We start from the raw sequence: 25,181 nt of genomic DNA, 5'->3' as shown, positions 1-25,181 counted from the left end.
GATATATCGCCCAGCCCTACTCTCTGCTAACTGGTGGTTCTACTCCTTATCTCTATCTCACTACCCCCCTTCCCTTCTCTCTCCTTCCTTCCCCTTGGATGAACTTCCCCCACCTCCACTTTATTCTGTCACTCCCAATATTTCACCTCCTCATCTCTTATCCCTCCTTTACAACCTCTCCCACCACTCTCTGGAATAGTCTCAGGTTTTTTTATACACTAGGTGGGTATGTAATCGGGATCATAATAGGAAGACCCAGAGCAGCTGTGCTTTACTTGAAAGTGAGCTTTTAGATTGGCTAGGAGTGGGTTTGCCTACAATCTCGCCGTGTAAATCTAACCCTGCAGACGGCCATTTTACTGCGCTGTGAAGCCAGTGAGAGCCCTTCCACCATCTTGAAGCAAGGATGTGCCCCGTCTCTGCTTGCCCAACTCTAGGAAGGCACTGTGCTTCTGTAAACTTCTCTCTGCATATGGAACAAGTTACTTACCTGTAACTGTTGTTCTCCAGCATGGGTCTGGCATGGATTCACACGCTTATGAATATTCCCCGTCGTCAGGCTGGGAATCCTCGGTAAAGAAAAAACCAGTATCAGTTTCATTTCTGATCTGACTTTCGTAGTAATAACCAATCACTGGTCTCTGCGTCATACTGACCACAGCCAATGACTGCCCTCTACCTAAGCCCCGCCTCTGGCAGCCATCTTCAGATTTGGAAGCACGTGAAGTGGCAGTATGACCAAGTGAAGAGCCGCAGAGGGGTAGGCGGGAGGGTTCGCATGTGAATCCATGCCAGACCCATGCTGGAGAACAACAGTTACAGGTAAGTAACTTGTTCCTTCTCCAGCATGGGGTCTGGCATGGATTCACATGCTCATGAATAAAGAATACATAGCAGTACACACATGCACAACCACGGGAGGTGGCAAAGGCTCAACATTAAGCATTACATCAAACTCAACATTAAGCATCTTACCTCCTCACCAGGCTCACCTCAGGCGAACAGGTTGCGCAGCACTGCTTGGCCGACCCTGGACTCCTCCCTGGAATCCCGGTCGACGCAGTAGAATTTCGTGAAGGTGTGTGTCGACCTCCACGTAGCAGCCCTGCATATGTCCAGCAGGGGCACACCAGATAGGAACGCCGTGGTAGCTGCGATCGCTCTGGTGGAATGGGCTCTCGGACGGCCAGGCAGCGGTCGGTTTGCCAACCGATGACAGTACATGATACAGCCGGAGAGCCATCTGGAAATGGAAGCCTTCGAGAGAGCCTTCCCCTGATTGACAGGTCCAAAGTTCACAAAGAGTTGTGACGTCTTCCGAAAACACTTTGTGCGGTCCACGTAGAACTTCAGCGCTCTAGCCACATCCAGCGAGTGCAAAGTCCTCTCAGCCGGCGACGAAGGCGACGGGAAGAACACAGGCAACACCAAGGGTTCGTTGAGATGGAAGTCCGACGGTACCTTGGGCATGAAGGAGGGGTGCGTCCTGAGCACTACCCTCGTGTCGTGAAAAGTCAAGTACGGGGCCTTGCAGGAAAGGGCCTGGATCTCTCCCACTCGTCGTGCGGAGGTGATGGCCACAAGAAACGCTGTTTTCCACGACAGAAATTTCAACGGAGCTGAGTGCAGAGGCTCGAACGGAGGTCCCATGAGCTTGGTCAGCACCACGTTGAGCTCCCACGCCGGGGCCGGAGCCTTCACCGGCGGGAACGATCTGAACAGTCCCTTCATGAACTCTTTCACCAGACGATGAGACCACAAGGACGTCCGCCCCGTGGTTCTGGTGTATCGGGAGATCGCAGCAAGATGAATCTTGATGGACGCGTGTGCCAGTCCAGCTTTGGCCAGCGTCAGCAGGTACGGCAGTACTTGGGGGGCCGTAATCCGTAGAGGGTTAATCTTCTGTGCGTGGCACCAGACAGAGAACCTCTTCCATTTGTGTCCGTAGCATTTAAGAGTCGAGGACGCCCTGGCCTTTGCAAGAACCTCTCTGCAGTCGACCGGTATGTCGTATCCTCCAAACTCTAGCGCTGCAGGAGCCAGGCCTGCAGGTTCAGCGATTTCGGGTCGTGGTGGAGGATGGCGCCTCCTTCTCTGGAGAATAGATCCGCGTCCACCGGCAGCTTGATTGGCGGGGACGCCGACAAGTCCAGAAGGTCCGGGAACCATAACTGCCTTGGCCACGCAGGTGCGACGAGGATCATCCTGCACTGTGACCTTCAGCGCTCTAGCCACATCCAGCAAGTGCAAAGTCCTCTCAGCCGGCGACGAAGGCGACGGGAAGAACACAGGCAACACCAAGGGTTCGTTGAGATGGAAGTCCGACGGTACCTTGGGCATGAAGGAGGGGTGCGTCCTGAGCACTACCCTCGTGTCGTGAAAAGTCAAGTACGGGGCCTTGCAGGAAAGGGCCTGGATCTCTCCCACTCGTCGTGCGGAGGTGATGGCCACAAGAAACACTGTTTTCCACGACAGAAATTTCAACGGAGCTGAGTGCAGAGGCTCGAACGGAGGTCCCATGAGCTTGGTCAGCACCACGTTGAGCTCCCACGCCGGGGCCGGAGCCTTCACCGGCGGGAACGATCTGAACAGTCCCTTCATGAACTCTTTCACCAGACGATGAGACCACAAGGACGTCCGCCCCGTGGTTCTGGTGTATCGGGAGATCGCAGCAAGATGAATCTTGATGGACGCGTGTGCCAGTCCAGCTTTGGCCAGCGTCAGCAGGTACGGCAGTACTTGGGGGGCCGTAATCCGTAGAGGGTTAATCTTCTGTGCGTGGCACCAGACAGAGAACCTCTTCCATTTGTGTCCGTAGCATTTAAGAGTCGAGGACGCCCTGGCCTTTGCAAGAACCTCTCTGCAGTCGGCCGGTATGTCGTATCCTCCAAACTCTAGCGCTGCAGGAGCCAGGCCTGCAGGTTCAGCGATTTCGGGTCGTGGTGGAGGATGGCGCCTCCTTCTCTGGAGAATAGATCCGCGTCCACCGGCAGCTTGATTGGCGGGGACGCCGACAAGTCCAGAAGGTCCGGGAACCATATCTGCCTTGGCCACGCAGGTGCGACGAGGATCATCCTGCACTGTGACCTCTTGAGCTGGTTGACGAGCCGGATTAGCAGTGGCAAAGGAGGGAACGCGTAGAGGAACAGGCCCTCCCAGAGGAACGAGAAAGCATCGCCCATGCTCCTCGCCTGGGGAAACCTGCTGGCGAACCTCCGGCACTTGGAGTTCGTCGCCGTCGCGAACAGGTCGATCTGGGGTGTGCCCCACCGTCGGAAGAGGCGATCCACTAGATCCTGCCGTAGCTCCCACTCGTGGCACGAGCGCAGCTCCCTGCTGAGTGAGTCGGCGATGGTGTTTTTTATCCCTGCCAGATGAAACGGCACCAGAAATATCCTTTGGGCGATGGCCCAATGCCACAGGTCCTGCGCCTCGTTGGACAGTGCTGGGGACCTGGTTCCGCCCTGTTTCCAGATGTAAAACATGGTGGTGGTGTTGTCGGTGAAGATCCTCACCACCTTGCCCTTGAGGGACGGAAGGAAGGACCTGAGGGCCCAAAACACTGCACGGAGCTCCAGGACGTTGATATGTAGGGATTTCTCCGTCGGGAGCCAAAGGCCTCTTGCGTGCAGATTTTCGGTGTGCGCTCCCCACCCTTCCAGGGAGGCATCCGTGGTCACTGTCTCTTGGTGGGCTGGGGTCTGGAAGTCCAAGCCCGCCGTCAGATGCGCGTGGGTGCCCCACCACCGGATCGCTCGTCGGAAACTCTCGTCGAGTGTGATCCTTTCCTCGAAGCTGCCCGTCGTTTGGATCCAGCGCGCGTCCAGGAACTCCTGCAACGGGCGCATCCGGAGCCTGCACATGGGAATGAGGTAGATGCAGGAAGACATCATTCCGAGGAGGGACTTGATGGACCTCACCTTGGCCGCGTCGGCCACCAACATCCGCTGCACCTTGCCCAGGATGGTCCTGGTCCTCTCCTCCGACGGGGAGGCCAGAAGGGACACTGTGTTGAGCCTCGCTCCCAGAAACAGAGCGTCTTGCGCGGGTACCAGGTGGGATTTGGCGTAGTTCACGGAGAATCCCAGGTCCGTGAGAAGTTGGACCGTCCTTGCCGTGTGAACCACGGCGAGCTCCCTCGACTTGGCTCGGATGAGCCAGCCGTCCAGGTAGGGGTAGACGTGGACCCCCTCGCGGCGCAGCTGCGCCGCCACCGGTGCGAGGCACTTGGTGAATACCCTGGGTGCCGACCGTAGTCCGAAGGGGAGGGCTTTGAACTGGTAATGACGCCCTTGGACCACAAACCTAAGGAATTTTCGGTGCCCCTTTAGGATGGGAATATGGAAGTAGGCATCCTCCAAATCCAACGACGACAGGAAGTCTCCTTCCTCCAGCTGACCCAGGACGTGCTGGAGGGTGACCATCCAGAACTTCTGCGCCTTGATGAACTTGTTCAGACGTCGCAGGTCCAGGATGGGGCGCCATCCCCCCGTCTTCTTCTTCACGAGGAAGTATCTCGAGTAGACTCCGGACCCCCGAAGCCTCTTTGGGACGAGTTCGATGGCGCCCTTCCTGAGCATCGCTTTTACCTCCAGGAGAAGTTGAGGGACGTGAAGTTCTTTCCTGGCCACGGGGGGGACGCGCGGGCACCTTCTCTGGAACTCGAGCGCGTGGCCCCGGGCCAAGGCGTCCAGCACCCAACGGTCGGTGGAGATGGACTCCCACACGCTGACGAAGCTCGCCAGCCGGCCTCCCACCGGGGTGCTTCGGTGGGGGCCCGACCCCACGGCCGGTTCAATCCTGCTTCGACGAGGCTTTGCCGCCTTGACCTCCTTGGCGACGACGGCGGGGTCCGCCAGACTTGCCTCGTCCTCTGTAGGCCTCCTGAGACGACGAGCGGGCCGCTTGACGGTAGGTGGAGAAACCGCCGCCGGAACCTTTGGAGGCGCCCTTGCCTCCGCTGCTCCGAAAGGGCGTCCGTCGTTGTTGCAGAACTCCCAGGGCCCGGGCCGTCTCAGTGTCCGCTTTAATGGCCTGAAGGGAATCGTCCACTGTTTTGCCAAACAGGTTGTTCCCATCGAAGGGCATGTCCAGGACTCTGGTCTGAACGTCTTGACGGAAGTCCGTAGCCTTGAGCCATCCACGCCGCCTAAGGCAAACGCCGTTGCCCAACTGGCGGAACCCAGTGTCGGCGATGTCCGTCGCAACGGTAATGGCGTGGTCCGAAGCCACCTCACCTTCCTGCAGGATCTCCAGGGCCTCTGTCATCTTGTCGTCCGGCAGGAAGTCCAGCAGTTTGTACCAGAGCTCCCTGTCGTAGCGGGCCACGATAGCCAAGGCGTTGGCCGCTTTAATCGTCGTCGCTGCCGACGAGATGACTCTGCGTCCCATAGCGTCCAATTTCTTTCCCTCACCGTCCGGTGGGGAAGTCGATGTGGAGGCCGCACCCCCCCCCCCCGCTTTCTTCCTGGCCGCCGCGGAGACGACGGAGTCCGGGGTAGGCTGCGCCCAGAGGCACAGGGGGGCCGTGTCCGGGACCCGGTACTTCTTCTCGTACCGGTCTCTTCTAGCTGGCGTCGTGGAAGGGTTCTTGAGGAGGGTGAGGCCCTCATCCCAAATGTCGTCCAATAGAGGCACTGAGAGGACCGTCTTCCTCTTGGCCTCGCGCCGCTGATAAAGGAAACCTTCCTTCTTCTTCTCCTCAGGGCAGAGTTGAAAAAGCTCGGATGCCCTGGTGATCATGGAGTGGAACGATCCAATCTCGTCGGGCGGAGAAGCCCTGGTGGGAGGCGACGACGGTACATCCTCGTCGTACACCTCGTCGTCTGTACCCGTCGCTGCCGTGTCAGTCCCCGTATCATCCCCTCGGGTGGACGGGGAGGAGGGCTGGACGGGGCGCGACGGCTGAAAAGGAGGTGGAGGGTGGATCCTTCTTTTCTTAGTAGGGGGAACACCAGAAGGTCCCGGTTCTGGGTCCCCCGACGGGAGAGGTTCCTCCGTCGGCAACGGTAGTCTCGTCCTTATCTCTGAGCATAAGGACTGTATAGCCAACAAAATGGCCGCCGAGTTGTCTTGCGGTGCTGGCAGAGGGGAATCCGACGGGCGATCAGGGGCCCCGTCGGTACCCTCGACGATGTCGTCGTCACCTGCGTCGGGATCCATCCCGACGGGCCGGTCTTCTTCCACGCCGAGGCCGTGGCTTAAGACCTCGACCAGTTCCTCCTCCGAGGTTGAAGCCGAATCTACGACAACGCCCTGCCCCCCCTTTCTCTTCCCCATGGGGGATATCACGGGGGTCCTATCGATGGGCACAAAAGAGGACTCCCTCCGAGGTGGCAGGGAGACTCTGAGCCCCGAGGTCGCCACCACTGGTGTAGCCTGCACAGGCTGAGCCAGGGCCGCCGCGACAGTTTCGATAGAGGGCTTGGCCGGATGGATTAAGGCCTTCACCACCTTAGGTGCGCTCACCGTCTTATCCTTGAGGGGGGGGACACCGCCTCGCTCCCCCTCCGATGGGGCCTTCGAGCTCGACCGGGGCCTCTCCAGGAGCTTTGCCGGGTGCTCGGCCTTCCTCTTACCCGACCCAGAGCGTTGGCTCGTGGTTGATGGTGCCGGGGAGGGTGCGCCCTGCCTGGCGCCCGTAGAGCCCGACCGTTCGGCGCTCCCGGTGCCAGCGGACTCGCGGTGCTTGGCCTTATGTTGGACCCCCGTCGCCGGGGCGTCCTCAAAGGTCTTAGAAGACCGCTCAGATTTCTTCTTCTTCTCGCCGGACGGGCTCTTCCCTTCTAGCCAGTTGGCGAGACGTTGATGGCGGTCCTTCATGGTCCGCTCCGACATGTTGCAGCAAAACGCACAGTCCTTCTCCACGTGCATCTTGTCCTCATGTAGGCAGTAGAGACAAAAAGAGTGTTGGTCCTCCTTGAAGACGTTCTGCAGCTGGCATCCAGGGCAGGCCCTGAACAGCTTTCCGGGCGTCGAGCTTCCCTTCTCCTGGGCCATGACCAGGCCTGAGAAACTTCTGGAGTCCTCCAAAATCGTAGCTCGACGAAATCTTCACCCTTGAGGGGCGCAGACGAATCCGACACGGGTCCCCGTTGATCGGATAGAGAGTCGGTGGAGCTTGAGGCTCTTTTGACCGAAAAAACGAAGTTTTTGAGAAAAAACGTGAAAAAATAGCACTAACGCTCGAGAGCAATAGCACGAGGATCCCAACACATGAATGTGCGGTAAAAATCTGAAGATGGCTGCCAGAGGCGGGGCTTAGGTAGAGGGCAGTCATTGGCTGTGGTCAGTATGACGCAGAGACCAGTGATTGGTTATTACTACGAAAGTCAGATCAGAAACGAAACTGATACTGGTTTTTTCTTTACCGAGGATTCCCAGCCTGACGACGGGGAATATTCATGAGCATGTGAATCCATGCCAGACCCCATGCTGGAGAAATGACTCTAAGCTAGGAACTTGGGCCTCTTCAGTTCCCAATGCCTCTTCCATCTGGTTGGCACCTCAAATCCTACAGGGATCTCCGAGTCTCATTAGTGTTATAGCAAATCAGGCTAGCGATGGGTGAAAAGGCCCTGTACATTGCCCCCCCTTGGGTCAGCATCACAGAGCAGTCAGTGGTCCTAGGCAACATGATTTTCCAACTCTCACTTTCCACTCCACGGTGAACTTGTCACAGTTAATTGTTTCTCTGTCTCAAAGATAAACTAAGGTAAATGCACAAATGTTTGTTTTCGGTGAGCAATTCCATATTGAGGAATGCTCGATTTTCCTCTTAGAGGCATTGATGATCACTTACAATTTAGAAGAGTGCTGAAAATTGTCATTTTCTGAGCTTATTCCATTAGAATATGACAGTAAGCAAGTAAAGTTATAGGTAACAGCACCAGCAAACAACCTTATGTGGGCCAAGTGCGTTCTAGTAGAACTTTTAATGAAGCAAAACATGTAAAGTCAATTCTGACTTAATAACATTTTCATGAGACTGTTGAACTGTCAAACATTCAAGACATTTTTGCATATTTATGATCAATTTATAATTTCTATATTTCAAACCAAAGTATAAGATGATCTCCCTTTAAGGTCACCCGGCAGCTAACACTTTTGAACACCTAGATAAGAAAATCACTTTTTAGTGCGATAGAAATGTACATTTTTAGTTATGGCTTAGTCTCAACTCAACTACAACTGGACAGGTTTTCTTGTTAGCACTGGTGTTTAGAAAATAATTCCCAATCAGGCTATGGATTTATACCACTTTCACATAAAGCAATATGTTAAAAATGGATAATAAACTGAGAGACCAACCTTGCGACCGAATACATAAATAGAAAATCATTGTCTGGAGAGCCTGGCGTCTTGCTGTAGTCTGTGTATTTCTTCTGTGTGGTATTTTTAATATCTTTCATAACTGATTCCATTTCCTTACTTAAGTTGGTTTCGGACTGAAAACAGATGTCAACGAGTTAATTAATCGATTGTAATAGGAAAATGTAAAACAATATCCACAACACAATTATAATTTAAATCTGTGACTAAAATGAAGTATTTCCTGTCCTAAATCACGAAGCATATCTCTTGTGCAAGAATGGTGATATCAAAGAAGACAATCATACTAAAAAGGAGCAGCAGCCAATCAAAACACCATGCAAATCTGCAATCCCAAGGCATGTCTCTTGATGAGTGGTAGTTTTTATGTCTTTTGAAATTCCGAAGAACCCCCCCAGTACAGGAAATGCAGAACAAAATAGTACTGTGCATGCCCACAATTGTCCCAGTACAGAATCACTATTATGCCACCTAACAAAACCTCAGGACACAGCAAATGAGTACATTACTTATCCTCAGTAATGTTTGTTCTGTTGGATAAGGTAATTCATCTTCTAAAATAGTCCCCGACACGGTCATCTGCGGAAACGTTTTTTTTTTCAGCTACCAGTTGGTGGCGTTTGGCTCCCAGGCTAGCTCAATACGCCTCCATCTCATCTCAACATGATTGCCCCATGTGCACATACACTTGGGGCCATCACTGCCTTTTCCCCCTCAGTTCGACCAATTTTGCTTGGCAAGAATGTTAGAAAAAGTAAAAGGGTGGAACTATTTCAGTCACTGTGAAAAATGTCTAATTGAAGGAGTGAAAGTAATGAATGAGTCTGTGGGCGGGATTAACATATCAACCAAAACAAAACACTGCAGGAAAGTAGTTTGTTCTTCTAATGGACACTTTACTTATTTTTTGAAAGACTTGCAAAGCCATGACTCAAAAAGGTGGTGTGGAGGAATGAGGCCAATTGCAGCAGGACATTTTGCAATACCAATGAGCCCGTTGTGGCTTCATTAAACCTAAGAAATGAATGTTTTGTGAAGGAGTGGATGTACACACAAGTAGCTGCCCAACAGATACACAGGAAAGGCATAACTATCTGCAATGCTGAAGTGGTTGCTAGAACCTTAGTGTAATGAGCCATGCATCCCATCAAGGACCTCTATGGCTTGCTGGCTCATAGCATGTAGTAATACACAGAATGCTCTGCCTGTATACCACGAACTCTATAAGGTTTTCCGGCATCACTAGTCCTGACAAAATGGACCGTCTGCTATGATTGATTAAAAAATGTGTATAACAAATTTTTATTCAAATAATTCGAACTGAATTTAAACATAAAACACTACCCTCACCTAACACAGTGTACTAAACACTAAAAAACAGTTACTAAAACATGAAATACAAAGTTCACTTATTTGCATGACACAAAAGATATCACATAACATAACACAAAAAAATCTCAATGTGTCTCTAAAACAACAACCATCCCAACATGTTTCTGTTCTTCACTGCCCAGTTCGGGCGAACATTCTTCAGGGGAATTTTTTTTTTTTTTTTTTTTAAAAAGCATCCACTAATCTCTTCAACACCGTGCTGAAAGGGTAGATTCAAACTTCTATACAGGCAAAGGAAGGAAAGATCCTCCGAGCCTTTAAATGGTGAAACTTCAAAGCGCGTCACAGGATGACAAATTCGCTGGTTTCTCGCCAAATGAGAGACCACTACTTCACAAAAGCGTCATAGTCCGCTAAAGTATCGCCACACCTTCACAGATGTAGGGATCAAGACTGTAACAAGCAAAGCAGCAGTCAACGTGTTTGCAAAGGAGAAATCCACACAGTCAAGCCGTAAAGTATCAATCTGTACACTCAGAGGGATTAAATCACTCTAATGGCAACTTCCAAACGCACACAGCCAACACTGAATTCAGTGAAACCAAAAACTGCTGCACACTAACAGTACGTCTATGGTCGTGCGGCAACACAAAGAAAGGACTAGTGTAGTCCTTTAATCCCTCTGAGTGTACAGATTGATACTTTACGGCTTGACTGTGTGGATTTCTCCTTTGCAAACACGTTGACTGCTGCTTTGCTTGTTACAGTCTTGATCCCTACATCTGTGAAGGTGTGGCGATACTTTAGCGGACTATGACGCTTTTGTGAAGTAGTGGTCTCTCATTTGGCGAGAAACCAGCGAATTTGTCATCCTGTGACGCGCTTTGAAGTTTCACCATTTAAAGGCTCGGAGGATCTTTCCTTCCTTTGCCTGTATAGAAGTTTGAATCTACCCTTTCAGCACGGTGTTGAAGAGATTAGTGGATGCTTTTTTAAATAAATAAAAAAAAAAAAAAAAAAAAAAATTCCCCTGAAGAATGTTCGCCCGAACTGGGCAGTGAAGAACAGAAACATGTTGGGATGGTTGTTGTTTTAGAGACACATTGAGATTTTTTTGTGTTATGTTATGTGATATCTTTTGTGTCATGCAAATAAGTGAACTTTGTATTTCATGTTTTAGTAACTGTTTTTTAGTGTTTAGTACACTGTGTTAGGTGAGGGTAGTGTTTTATGTTTAAATTCAGTTCGAATTATTTGAATAAAAATTTGTTATACACATTTTTTAATCAATCATAGCAGACGGTCCATTTTGTCAGGACTAGTGATGCCGGAAAACCTTATAGAGTTCCTGTGTAAAGGGGGTTGGATGTAAGTAAAACAAGACGTGTTATCTTACTCTTTATTGTATTATACATATTGATATCCCTGTCAGTAGAGTAGGATGTTATTATAGGGACTGTTTATACCTATTTGAACATACTGCCTGTATACCACCCTTTTTGAGATGGCCTTCCCTTTTCTAGCTCCTGAAAATCCCACAATTCTGGTCTTCCTGCCTCTGGTCTTTTATTCTTAAAGAACAAATTACTTACCTCAAGTAATGTTCTTTCTGATGGATGTTCCTCCCACAGACTCCTCATCTTCGATACATTATTCCTGCTTCCGCAGATCTCGGAAGCATTTTTTGTCAGCAGCGGGTGCTGTGTGATATTAGCATCCAGTTCGCTCGGCACGCTCCTTTGACCAGGCTGGATGGGACAATGGCATTGGTACAAATAGTTTGCACTGTGACCCATAACCTCAGTTCTATTCTTTATTTCCCCATAGGCAGCCATGTTGGAGCATTAATCATCATGAAAATGTTGGTATGAGCTCTTTATCAGAGGGGCAGGATGCAAGGGTGATGAGGAACCAGTGAGAGGAACATCTATCAGAGGGAATATTACCAGAGGTAAGTAATTTGTTCTTCTAATGGATTGTGTCAGGCCAAATATTCCTTGTATTAAATAGACTCCCATAGCAGTATGCTTATGCAGGAGAAGGGAAAAGCGAACTCTGAGGCAAAGGACAGATTAAGAAATGTTTTAAGACTGCCCTACCCAAACGAGCATCCTGACCCAACAGAACATCACACCAAGTGTTAAACGAGGACCATGTTGAGGCCTGGCAGATGCCAAACATTGGGACTCCTCTTTGGAGGGCCGAAGTAGCGTCCATCCCTCTAGTCGAGTGTGCTCTAAAACCCTTGGATATTTCATTTTTCTGCAATGGAGTAGTGTTCAGAGACACATAAGCCTATCCATCTTGATAATGTCTGCTTTGTCCTAGCTTTACCTAGCCCAGGACCAGTGTAGCCTATGAAATGTTGGTCCTTCGTTCTTAAATGTCATGTTCTAGAGATTTTACAAACTTAATACCCTCCAAGGGTCTAGTCTGTGCAACCTTTTTGCATCCTTCGAGGAAAATGTAAAGTGGTCTTATATACTGCCCTTCTGCCAATAATGTTGGCATCGATGAGCAAGAAGTGTAAGAAAGGAGGGCAGGGTGTGTTCATTGAATAGCAGGAAGATCAGGTGCAGAAACCTGTAGTGTTGGTGAATGCAACTCAGAGGTAGCGGTCACCTGTCTTCCGATATGAAAATCTATATGTTGTTTGTGATTTATATAGCTCGGGCAGGCTAGCTCTTGGGGCAGTCCCAGGAATGTGGATTGAACAGACTAGTTGTTGATCGAAGATGGATAGGGTCTGGGCCTATCAAGTGCAATAGACCTGGTGAGTCTGTAGAAATGTGGTTAGTGTAAGGATGAAAGATTTTAGTAGGGAGGAGTTGGATGATGGGGTAGGGAGAAGTTAGGGTGTTGCTTCTTGACTCTTGGTTGTAGATTTCACTGAGGTTAAGGTGTGGACCAGTGACACGCAGCAGATTATTCATCAATCAAATTGGCTTCCCACAGATGGTAGTGGATGTAACGCTCACCTGGTATCCACGGGGACATCACTCAGTCTTTTCTGACCTCTTACGACCTCGAACCCTTCCCTGGAGGCTATTCGACTGGAGACTGGGCCTGAGTTTAACTCCCTATTGTCTCTGTGTGCTTGAACCCCTTCTTCCTCGGGGTCCAACCCTTCCCTTTGATCCACAGCTCACCTTGTTTTCTTGGATAGTGTGCTCTCCGTCCTGCTTTCAGAGCAGGGGCACGTTTATTGATGCGGGCTCGTTGCTGCCTAGTTACTTCACTGGCAAGAGTCCGACAAGTAAGTATAATGAGTCTTTTGAACAGTTCTCTAACTTCGTTCCTTTCCTTCCTTAGATGATGGCCGGCGTCCGGGGATGGCGGCGTGCTGCTGAGATGAGTAGCGCTGAACGTGAGTGAGAGCGCAATGCGCAATGCACAATGCACCCCTTTCGTATTTGCATTGAACTGAGCTCTTTTCCTGTGTCTTTTAGGTGCCGCAACGTTTTCAGTGTGGATGCCGGTTATGAAGAACAAATGCGGTGAGTAAGCGCGGTATGCAGCGCCTCTAGATGTTTCCACGCTAACCTGGAGTGTCTTTTCGCTCTTGCAGATGGATGAGAAGTTCCGGAGACAGAGTTCCCCCAGAGCGGCTTGGATTCAGGTAAGCGTTTGAAGCTCGTACAGTATTTAAAAATAAGCGAAGATTTGCAGAATGCTTACTAATGCCTTTTTTCTGTTCTTTTCCCTTTTATGAAGCGGCGTGCCGGGATTAGAATGACACTGCCAAAGATGCCCGCAGAACAGAAGGAGCGATGAATGATGGGCAGAAGCGCCGCAAAGTAAGGCTGTTCCTAACGGTGTTCTTGTTCTTGCAGGAGCTGAGCGCAGAAGAAAGATGCAGGCCTACTGGAGACCGATACGAACACAGTGAGTGTCACGCTGCAGGTGCAGAAAACACAAAGCATGTTTCTCAGCCTGGGCGTGGCTTAAATAGTCTCTGGGTATCCCAGGTGTCTCTGGGCTGAACCACACCCAAAAGACTAGACTGCACATGCAGTTCTGGGAACCGACATATGTGGGGGCATCCATCTTGTCCCCATCAATGCACTACAAGTCCAATCCCCAATGTTATCCTATGGGAGTGAGTGAGTCTGGTGCCACAAGCGCCAAGTCTGACTCCAAGTGGGTCTTTGGAGGGATGGAGAGGCCCTTGAGGGCCATGTCGGTGATCGTGGCCTGGCTCCAGCCTGACATCTTGGAGGGCTGGGGACATGAGGGGCAGGAATCATGAAAGTGGGAAGAGTTTTCCAAATGCTATTTGCAAAGTGGCCTAAGTTTTTGGCATGCAGTTTTTAGTACATTGATATTAACTTTCATTTCTTTAAAGTGGTTGGTCGAAAAGCCAAGTCCTGAGCTGTTCCCTGAAAGACAGGTGATTCACTTCCTGGTGAAGAGTTTTGGGGAGGGTGTTCCACAGTTAGTGGCCAGAAATGAAAAAGAGAATTCTCTTTTCCCTTTCTTGTTGAAGTTGGTGACTAGTACTAGTGCAGCACTGCTGGACTTAAAGTGTTATGGAAGGAGTGCAGTATTGAAACTTACTCCTGATGGAGGAAGGGTACCCTTCATGGTAAGAACAATGGGCGAGGCCCAAGGTTTTGAAATTAACCCTTTTTGTGGACAGACAGTGGAGAATACGTAATGCTGGCATCATATGTTAAAATTGCTTCATTCTGGGAAGTAGTCTTGCAGCTGAATTTTGATTTCTTTGAATTTTTGCTCATTAGGTAATCTGGGAGTCTGAGATAGAGGCTGATTGCACAGTCTAGTTTGGACAGTATTAAAGAAAGTATGGGCATGACCCTGTGGGTGAATGTTAAGTAAGGTAAGATGTGACATAGCACATGCAGCTGGTGGAAACAGTGTCTGACGAAGGACCTGATCTCCTGAACAAGAGTGAAGGGCTTGCCCATTGTGGTTCCAAAATTCCCTACTGTGGTCAATGGGATTGGGCAAGAGCCCATCTGGTCAGGCCAAAGGATTGTAGTGGGGTTAGAACCTGAAGGATTGTACAGCATCAGTATGGTTCTGACAGTGTTGAGTTTTAGTCTGTTTGCAGTCATCCATACATCCACCTATGCGAGGCAGTTTTTAATGTCTGGAGTGTTTGGCAACAGGTGGTTCACAAATTTGTAGATTGTGCGTCATCCATGTAATTGCAGCATGAGATACCAGATGTATTGACGTCTGCTAGGGGTGTCATGTAGATGTTGAAGTAGAGTTAAGAGTGTGGATCTTTGGGGAACTCCACAGATATGTAGCTGAAGCTCAGAATTGTACGAGCCCAAGACAGTGGTTTCTGTTCTACTTGTGAGGATGGAGGTGATCCACTGTACAGCGGTTTCTCGAATATCAATATCTCCCAGTCTTTTTAGGAGAATTTCGTAACTGATGGTGTCATAAGCAGCAGTGATGTCCAGCAGGATGTGCACACTCAGTTTTCACCTGCATACATTTTTTAATGTATCCAAGATGGAGCACAGAGCAGATTCTGTAACGATGCAAGGTATAAATCCATGCTGTGCCTCATCCAGGCACAGTCTGTTCTGATTAAATGCTGGAGTTGAACATATAAACATTTTTCGAGATATTTCACAATGAAAGGGGTGTTTGAGATAGGGCAATAGATGACTTGGTCATAAGAGTCAGCTGTGGTCTTTTAAGTAGGCATCCGATGTATGCAGATTTCAACTTAGCTAGGATTCTTTTGGTGCTGATGGAGTCGATTAGGAGGGTAAAACACGGGCAGATAAATTCTTTGAGATAGGTGAAACTCCGACCACCCAAAGAAGGAATTTGGAATGCACTCTAAGAAGCATCACCTTGGAATTAGAAAATAGAGTGACAATTTGTATATTTATGAATTTGTTGTAATGTTCTCCTAATCATTAATAAAAATAATTTAAAAAAGAAAATACTGTTGCAATCCGGCAACTCTACGGGTGGTAGTAATCGCCACAGATGAACAAGTTACTTCTTACCTTGTAACATTCTTTCGACGGGATGTTCCTCCGACGTATTCCTAATCTTAGATATCTCCTTCCAGCTCTGCTGGCCTCAGAAATTTTTTTCTCTAGAGGGCGCTGCGCGTCGACGTCCTCCGAGTCGATGTCCTTCGACAGCCGCCGTATCGACGTCGACGTCATCCTGCCTATAAAGGCCGCGCGCAGCGTCCGTTGCTCAGTTCCGTTTTGTAGCCCACAATAATACTTTCTGGACTAACTAATCACCCTGAAGGAGCGTAAGCTGCAACAACAAGGGAAGTAGGACTGCGGGGATGGATGGGAGGGTCGATGAGGAATACGTCGGAGGAACATCCCGTCGAAAGAACGTTACAAGGTAAGAAGTAACTTGTTCTTCGAAGGGATTGTGTCCTCCAACGTATTCCTCATCTTAGATAGGCTCCCATAGCAGTATTCTATTATCGGAGGAGGGAGTACTGACTTCACGCTGTCTTCTATTGATGAATAGAATGCAGTACAGCCCTTCCAAACCTAGTCTCTTGACTGGAGGAGGAATCCAGATTGTAAAAACGTGTAAAGGTATGGACAGACGACCATGTAGCGGCCGCACATATGTCTTTAACCGGCACGCCTCTTTTGAGGGCCGATGAAGCTGCAATACCTCTGGTCGAATGAGCCCCAAGGTTTTGAGGGGGCTCTTTCCCTGCCAGTTTATAACATTACAGAATGGCTAGAATGATCCATCTGGAAATGGTCTGCTTAGTTATTGGTAACCACATCTTGTGACCTGTGTAACCTACAAACAGCTGGTCTACCTGTCTTATCCTGGCTAGTCTACTAATGTAAAAACTGAAAGCCCTCCTAGGGTCTAGCCTGTGTAACCTCTCTACCTCTTTCCCCGGGTGAGGAGGAGGATAGAAATATGGTAGGGTAATCTTCTGAGTGATATGGAATTCAGAAACCACCTTTGGGAGGAAATTAGGCTTCACTTGCAGGACAACTTTGTCTTTGTGAAATATTGTGTGAGGGGGGTTACAAGAAAGAGCTTGTAATTCGATCACCCTTCTAGCAGATGTAAGTGCTATTAATAAAACAGTTCTAAGGGTAAGGAATCTTAACGAAAAAGAATGGAGAGGTTCGAAAGGTGTACCCATCAGGAAAGTTAGTACGAAGTTTAAATCCCATAGGGGAATTTGGAATGGTCTTGGGGGATAAACATTGGTTAACCCCTTTAGAAACTGTATTACCAAGGGTAATTTGAAATAGGATGGTTCTTCCGCAGTACGCTTAAAGATGGATAGCGCTGCGAGATAGCCCTTAATGGTGCCAACTTGAAGGCCTGAATTTGCCAAATGTAGTAGGAAGGACAAAACCATTGGTGTACCACATGAAAAAGGGTCGATATTCTGTTCTCTACACCAGCTGCAAAATCTGTTCCAATGGCAGCGGTATAAAGACTTTGTTGCTGGCCTCCTTGCCGAAAGCAACACCTCCATAACATCATCAGGGAGGTCCCAATCCTTGTACCTCAGCCTTTCAGAAGCCAAGCGTGAAGGTTGAGGGTTTTGATGTCTGGATGGAGAACCTGACCTCCCTTCTGTGAGAGTAGGTTCTCTCTGAGTGGAAGTCGAATTGGAGGGCAGATGGACAAGTCTAGAAGGTCCGGGTACCACGTTCTCCTGGCCCAATACGGGGCAATTAGGATCATGGTTCTCCGGAATCTTCTCAACCTCCTGATCATTTGAGGAATGACAGGGACCGGTGGGAACGCGTACAGAAGCGGAAACTCCCAGTCCACTATGAACGCGTCTCCCAGAGCTCCTCTCGGGGGAAATTCCCTTGAGCAGAACAGGTCGCATTTCCTGTTTAGGCTGGTGGCGAACAGATCTACCTGAGGGGTTCTCCAAAGGGCGAAGATCTCTTGAAGGACTTCCTGAGCTAGCTCCGACTCGTGGGAGACTCTGTTCTGCCTGCTCAGAGTGTCCGCAGTCAAGTTCTTCTCTCCGGCTAGGTGAACTGCCGATAGAGAGATTCCTTCTTGGATTGCCCAAAACCAGAGCTGCATCGCCTCTCTGCACAGGGGTAGTGATCCTACGCCTCCTCTTTTGTTGAGGTAATGCATGGCCACCGTGTTGTCCGTCATTATCAGGACGTTCTTCCCTTGTACAGCTGGCAGGAACGCCTTCAGCGCAAGTCTGATGGCTCTCAGCTCTAACAGGTTGATATGTAGTCTGGACTCAGATGGAGACCAACGACCGCTGATGGTCAAGTCGTTGGCGTGCGCTCCCCACCCCGTGAGTGAGGCATCCGTGACTACTGTTATCTCCGGCCAGGGTTGCCAAAACTGTTCTCCTTTCAGAATGTTCTCCTGACAGGCCCACCACTGAAGGTCTCGAGCCACCCTGCCGGGAACCTGAAGAAGATCTGTCATTCTCCCTGAGAATTGTGACCACTGAGTCCTCAGTGCCCACTGGAGGGATCTCATTCTCAGGCGAGCCTCTGGCACTAGGAAAATGCAGGATGCCATGAGGCCTAGCAACCTCAAAAAGTCGAAGGCTGGGAGACGTTGGGCATGTTGGAACTTGGTAACCATCTGTAGAATATCTTGAGCCCTCACCTCTGGTGGCGAGGCTTTTCCCAGGGAAGTGTCCAGGATCGCTCCTATGAACTGGAGTCTCTGCGATGGTAACATTTGTGACTTCTTTAAATTGAGGGAGAAGCCCAGTCTGTGAAGGAAGTGGCACACGTGATTTAGCTGGATCTGAGCTTGTTCCGGAGAAACAGCCCTGATCAACCAATCGTCCAGGTAGGGGTAGACGTGAATCCCTTCCCTCCTTAGACTTGCAGACACTACCGACATTAACTTGGTGAAGACCCTCGGGGTGGAGGTCAGCCCAAATGGCAGCACTCGAAATTGATAGTGAGAGTTGCCAATTGCGAACCTCAGGTATTTCCTGTGTTTGAGATGGATAGGCACATGGAAATAAGCGTCCTGAAGGACCAGAGATACCAACCAGTCCTGGAACTGAAGGGCCTGGAGGGTCTGAGAAAGAGTGACCATCTTGAATTTGTCTTTTCTGAGGAATTTGTTCAATTCTCGCAAGTCCAAGATGGGTCTCAGTCCTCCGTCTTTCTTTGGAATCAGAAAGTAAGGGGAGTACCAGCCCTTGTTCCTCTCCGCTACAGGTACCGGTTCTATGGCACCTTTCTCTAGCAGGTCCCAAATTTCCTGCAAGAGGAGCGGATCTGGAGCTTTCTGAGAGCTGATCCCTGGTGGTTGACTCTGAGGTATACGTAGGAAAGGCAGGCAGTAACCTTGGGCAACTGTTTCCAATGCTCAAGCATCTGACGTGATAACCTGCCATACCGCCAGATGTTGAGTCAACCTGCCTCCTACAGGTGTCCTGTGAGGGAAGTCCTCAGAGTGGTTTTGGGGCGGCTGATGCAGATGCCGATGGTAAAAAGGCACCTGCTGTTGCTGCGGCTTTTGAATATCTACCCCGTCCACCTCGGGTAGTTCTTCTTTGACCCCTTTGAGCCGGTCGTCCTCTACCTCTTCCGAATGCAGAGTAGAAGCGAAAGGACTTGCCCCTCGCAGAGGTTCCTGTGGGACGAAAGGGAGTCTGACGGATTGCAGCTCCTAGGGATTTTGCTGCTGCTTTTGAAGTTTGCAGTTTCTCTAAACTGTCATCCGCCTTTTTCCCGAACAAAGAAGAGCCATCGAATGGCATGTTCAAGAGCCTGGCTTGCACATCTGGGGCAAAACCAGACTTTCTCAACCAGGCGAATCTCCTGGTTGTTGTACTTGCCGCCATTGCTCTGCTGATACTGTCAGCCGAATCAATGCCCGTCTGGAGGGATTCGCACATAGCGTCTTTACCGTCCTGTATAATATTCAGGAACGCATCCCTTTCTTCTCCCTCCGGGATGCAGTCAGCCGCTGTAGAAGCACACTGCCAAAGTGTATGGCTGAACCTAGCAAGGGTGCAAGTAGCATTAACAGATTTTAACGCCATGCTACATGCTGAAAAGACTTTCTTTGCTATAGCATCATATTTTTTATCGTCCCTGTCCTGTGGGACAGTAGGATAAGCCGTCTTGACATCGGTAGAGGATGCTGCCTGTACCACCAGACTTTCTGGGGATGGGTGTTTAGACAAAAACTCTGGGTCTGTAGAAGATACCCTGTACTTTGTAGACAGTTTTTTATTTACTGCTGGTACTACATCTGGGGTTTCCCAGTTTGTCATGATCTTTCTCTGAAGAGCTTTATGAAAAGGCACCACAGGATCCTCCTGTGGGCCTTTGTCAAGAATATCCGTGAGGTCATCTTGTTGGAAAGATTGTGAAGGTGCAGACCACCCCATGAACTCTGTAATCCTGGCCATTAAGGCTCTGTAGGGGGTTTCAGCATGCTCCCCTGGGTCTGGCTTAGCAAACTCCACCTCTGGGAAAGTGTCTAACCCACTTGCCTCATGTAAGGAATCATGAAGATCCTTTAACCTACGCTCTTCAGAGGAAAATTCCTCTCTAATTGGGGTTACAGGTCCCTGTAACTCAAATGTGTCTTCCTGTTCAGACAATTCACCCTCTTCTAAAATTGAGGATATAGTTCTCAATTATTCTGAACTCATAAAGGGAGTAAATCCCATTTCCAAGGCAGAGGGTGCCGAACTTGTCATTATCGGCCTCGAAAACGTCGATGTCGTCGACGCCGAAGGCTTCGAGCGTGGCGTCGAAAACAAAGGCGAAGGCCTCGAAGACCTCGACAGAATTGGAATTCTACTCGACAATCTCAAAGCCATCGACGTCGAGGACCTGGGGATAGTCACTGGATGTGTGGTAACCGTGACTTTTCTTGGCCTCGACGCTGGTGTCGAAGCTGGCGTCGAGTCGACAGACCCGTGTGTCGAAGGTCCCTTCGACAACGGCGTCGAAGACATCGACCTCGACGGAACCCTCGTCGACGGCGTCGACGGAACCTTCGAGGAAGGTTTGGCGGTCATAGTCCTACTCGAGGGTTCGAGACGCGCTCGAGAGGTTTCCTTCGCCGGGTACTGCGACTCGCGGCGTTTTTGACCTTTGGGTCTTTCGACCAGAGCATCACTCTCGGCAGTCTTCGAGGGGGTCGAGGCCGCTTTCTCGAAGACGCTCATATTTTTTCGGAATTCCTCCCATTCAGCCCGGGAACTATGTTTCGTGGGGCAAGGGATTCTTTTTGGCGAAACAGAGGAAGAGGAAGACGGAGAAGGGGATCTTCGACGTCTCCTCTTCGAGTGCTTCGATCTCGAGGAGTGATGAGACCCACTCCGAGACCTGGAGCGCGAATGGTGACGAGGAGACGAATGTCTCGACTTCGTCGATGAAGAAGAAGCTTTAAAAGTCTTACCTTTCTCCAGCTTCCCCCTACACTCCTTCAGGGCCTTAGCTGTCATGGACATACAGTCCTCGCATTCCGAACAATGATTTTCAGCTCCCAAACACCACAGACAAACTCTGTGAGGATCGAATAACTCGAGGTAAATAGGATTAATCTGACTAAGAACTGAGCAACGGTATTCCGAGGCACTGAGTAAGCGCGGAAAAACGGAACTGAGCAACGGACGCTGCGCGCAGCCTTTATAGGCAGGATGACGTCGACGTCGATACGGCGGCTGTCGAAGGACATCGACTCGGAGGACGTCGACGCGCAGCGCCCTCTAGAGAAAAAAATTTCCGAGGCCAGCAGAGCTGGAAGGAGATATCTAAGATGAGGAATACGTCGGAGGACACAATCCCTTCGAAAATATAGTTTTCCACGTAATGAGCCTGCGCGGACAAGAATCCATCTGGTCAAAAGGAGCTCCCCATAAGTTAAGACAGCACAAGATTCAAATCAAAGGCTGGCACAATGAAAGGAGGGGGTGTACTTGTGAAACCTTTAAGCATTTGTATTTCAATAGTTATCAAACTACAACCCTTGCACAGGAGTACGCTTGAAAATGAAAAGCCCTTTAGCATAGTCACCTGTAGCCTCTGTTGGGTAAGGACACATTTAAAACAAAAAACAGTACTGTAGGTGTGTTGCAAATGTAAGATCGATTTCATTATCTCTGCACCAGCTGCAATTTCTTTTCCAATGGCAACTGTACAGAGCTTTGGTTAAAGGATGTCTCATTGAAAGCAGCGCCTTCATGACTTCTTCAGGAAGATCCCAGTCTCTGTATCTCAACATATTAAAAGCCAGGCATGAAGGTTGAGGGTTGTGATACTTTGGAGGAGAACCAGGACCACACTTCTGAGAGGAAGTCTGTTCTCAGACCAAGACGGCACAGACAGCAGATAGCCATATCCAGACGGTCCAATTACTATGTCCTGCTGGCTGAATCCAGGGCAATCGAGATCATTGTCAACTCAAACCTTCTAAACCTCCTGATGAAATGAGAGATGAGGGCAATAGGACGGAATGCCTATAGAAGTGGAAAATTCCAGACCACCACTAAGGCATCCCAAGAGCTCCTCCCTGGAGAAATTCCCATGAGAAGAACGACTTGCACTTCGTGTTGGAACTGGAGGTAAACAGATCCACTTGAAGGGCCGCCCCAAAAAGGGTGAACATCTCAAAAAAAAACATCAAGGCATAACTTGCACGCCTTTTCTGTTAAGGGCATCTATGTTCTCTGTCTCAGATAGGAGGACTGCAACGAGGCAATCTCATTCTGTGACGCTCTAAACCAGATCTAAATAGCCTTCCTTAACATGATTAGTGACCCAACACCACTTCTCTTGTTGAGGTTGTGCAAAGACACATTGTTATTCGTCATGACCAGGGCAGTCTTACCCTGTGTTGAAGGCAAAAAGGCCATCTGCGCCAGTATGATGGCCCTCAGCTCCAACAGGTTTATTTGAGTTTTGTCTGCGTCAGGGACCATAGCCTGTTCGCTGTCAGCTCGTTTAACGCCTCAGCCTTTCAAGGGGCCTCTGTAACCACGGTTGCCTTCGGCGGAAGTCGTCAAGCTGCCTCGGAACTGTGGCCACTGAGATCTTAGGGTCCATGGAAGTGTCCTTATTCACAGTCGGGCCTCCGGCATCACAACTGTAGAAAGTCTATGGTCAGCAGTGTGTGGGTGTTCTGAAATGTGACCATCTGCTGGATGAGAAGGGCCATGACCTTGGGCTGGAAAGCCTTCCCAGCAGAGGATTCCAGGCCTGCTTTGATGAACTGGAAAATTTGCAAGGGTGTCACCTGGGACTTCTTGAAGATGAGGGAAAAGCCCAGATTGTGCAAGAGTTGGAAGGTGTGGCTGAAATGTTTGAGCCTGCTCTGGCGAGTGGGCTCTGATTAGTTAATTGTCTAGGCAAAGGAAGACGTGAATACCCCCAGTGCTTAGACTGGCTGCTCCCACAGACAGAAACTTGGTGAAGACGAATGGGGCGGAAGTGAGCCTGAATTGTAAAACTCAAAACTTATAATGGGTACTGACTTTGACAAACCTCAGATACTTCCTATACTTAGGGTGGATTGGCACATGAAAGTAAGCTTCCCGAAGGTTGAGTGACACCAAGTAACTTGAGGACCTTGAGGATCTGCAAAAGTGCTGCTACTATATTGAAAATGTCCTGCCTGAGGAAATTGTTCAAGCACCTGGCATCCAGGATAGGAAGCAGACTGCAGTCCTTTTACTTCGAAATGGAGGTAATACCATCCCTGGTTCCTTTCAGTTCAAGTTCACTATGGTGCCTTTCTCCAGCAAAGCTGACATTTCCTGCTTAAGTTGCAGATTCGAGTCTGCAAAAGCTACGCAGGTGGGGGCAATTTGGAGGGCGCAGCAAGAATAGGAGGGAGTACCTCTGGGTCACCACTTAACGAACCCATGCATCCAAAGTAATGCACTACCATTCTTCTGAGTGCTGGGCTAATCTTTCTCCCACTGGTGAGGAGCGCAAGAACCTTTCAAAGTGGTTTTGGGGTTACAGCTGTTCCCAAAGGGATAGAGGACACAGCCGCTTGAGAAGAGTTTCTACTTCTAGGGAACCTTCACTACCTCTGCCTAGCTGGGGAAAAGGTACTAAAGTAGCAAATGCGTCTGCCAATCCAAACTTGTGTAGCAGATTGAGACAATTAATTAATCTTTTATAACATGCTTAATACAGGAGACCAGTCTCTACGAGTGAGACCAAGATTCACACCTGTGTTATTCTGCGTGGTCTTGCTTCCAAGACAAACACATTGCCCCTGAGCTATTCTCCCAGCCCTGTTGAGTGAGCTAGCTGTAATGTACTGCTGCTCCTAAAGATTTTGTAGCAGCTTTCGAAGCTTGCAACTTTTCCAGACTGTCATCAGCCTGGAGTCCAAACAACTGAGGCAAAAACAGATTTCCTGAGCCCATAAAATCTTTTCCACCGAGAGCTAGTGACCATAGCTCTACCTACGCAGTATGCTGTGTTTAGCTCCAAGTGAAGAGCTTGGCATGCTGCCTTCTTACCAACTGTGATAAGGTCCTTGGACCCGTCCCTCATCTGCCCCTCATCTCCCCTTTGGGACTGATCTCTGCTGCCTCAGAGATCACAGCCCACAGTGCGTGCATATATTTTGCCAAGCCACTAGATGCATGTATGGCTTTAAGGGCAATGATACCAGGAGCAAAAACCGTTATGCTAATGTATCATACTTTTTGTCATACCTGTCAGGAGGTAGAAATGGGCAGGCTGACCACAAGTGACTGCTTCTACCACCAAACTTTCAGGGCTAGGATGCCTTAAAAGAATGCCTGAATCTGTCAATGCATGGCTTTATTTCTTGACTAAGTATTGATGCACAGTCAGTGCAGAAAATTAGCTTTTTCCAGATGTACGATAATGGGTCTTTCAGTTGTGCATGGAAGGGATAAAACCAGTTCCTTAAGTGGTCCCTTGTCCTGAATGTCTGTTAAGATATATTGTGTAACTGGATTTATGGGTGGGCCCCAATCCAAGGCTTCTGAAACCTTGGACATCATATTCCTGTTTGAGTTATTTGGTTGGGCAAAAGTGTTCGCTTCCATTAACTCAACTTGCAGAGAAGTGTCAAGCCGATAGTATCCTTCAAGTCCCAGCTAGGCCAGCCATCCACACCTCCTGCTAAACGAACTCTTTGAGAGTGTCAAAATGAATGATTTGAAAAGGTTCCATCCTGAAAGCGCTCTGGTCCTCTTCGTCAGTGAAGATAAATGGACAACCTCATAATATAGAATTTGGATTGCACAGCCTACATCCCCGTCAAATCCATCCCCAACGCAGATGGGTCCTTCGAAATGGACACTGATGCATCTTTGAGGGAAGATGAAGTAGTGCCGGAGGTCGACGCTGCTCAGAGGACCTTTGAGACAGATGTCGAAATCTGGATTTTAGGCATGTTGGACTGGCACCTATCGGGAGTCCCTGCTGGCTTTTTCAGGCATGGTGGGATATACATTTTTTCTTTGGTTTCGAAGCCAAAAACCCACTGTGCTATGTTGCGGTTTTACCCCCGGGACACCACCGGGGAAAATAGCACAACCGCCAACCAGTCAGGCGGTATTA

At 49.4% G+C, this 25,181-nt stretch overlaps 1 protein-coding gene across 5 annotated transcripts in view; it reads right to left on the bottom strand.

Moving 5' to 3' along the window:
* Positions 1 to 25,181, bottom strand: part of UBR3 (ubiquitin protein ligase E3 component n-recognin 3) — a 2,710,065-nt gene that overhangs the window by 847,594 nt on the left and 1,837,290 nt on the right. For all 5 annotated transcript variants that reach the window (XM_069616177.1, XM_069616176.1, XM_069616178.1 and 2 more), the window contains one exon: positions 8,311 to 8,447. In XM_069616177.1, coding sequence (XP_069472278.1) covers positions 8,311 to 8,447 — 137 coding nt within the window. The remainder of the gene's footprint in view (positions 1 to 8,310; positions 8,448 to 25,181) is intronic.

Source organism: Ambystoma mexicanum, chromosome 9 (assembly GCF_040938575.1).
Source record: "Ambystoma mexicanum isolate Mex_15411 chromosome 9, UKY_AmexF1_1, whole genome shotgun sequence".
NCBI classification, from domain to species: domain Eukaryota; kingdom Metazoa; phylum Chordata; class Amphibia; order Caudata; family Ambystomatidae; genus Ambystoma; species Ambystoma mexicanum.
Note: the sequence above shows the minus strand (reverse complement) of the source record. Positions and strands in the feature narration are given on the sequence as shown.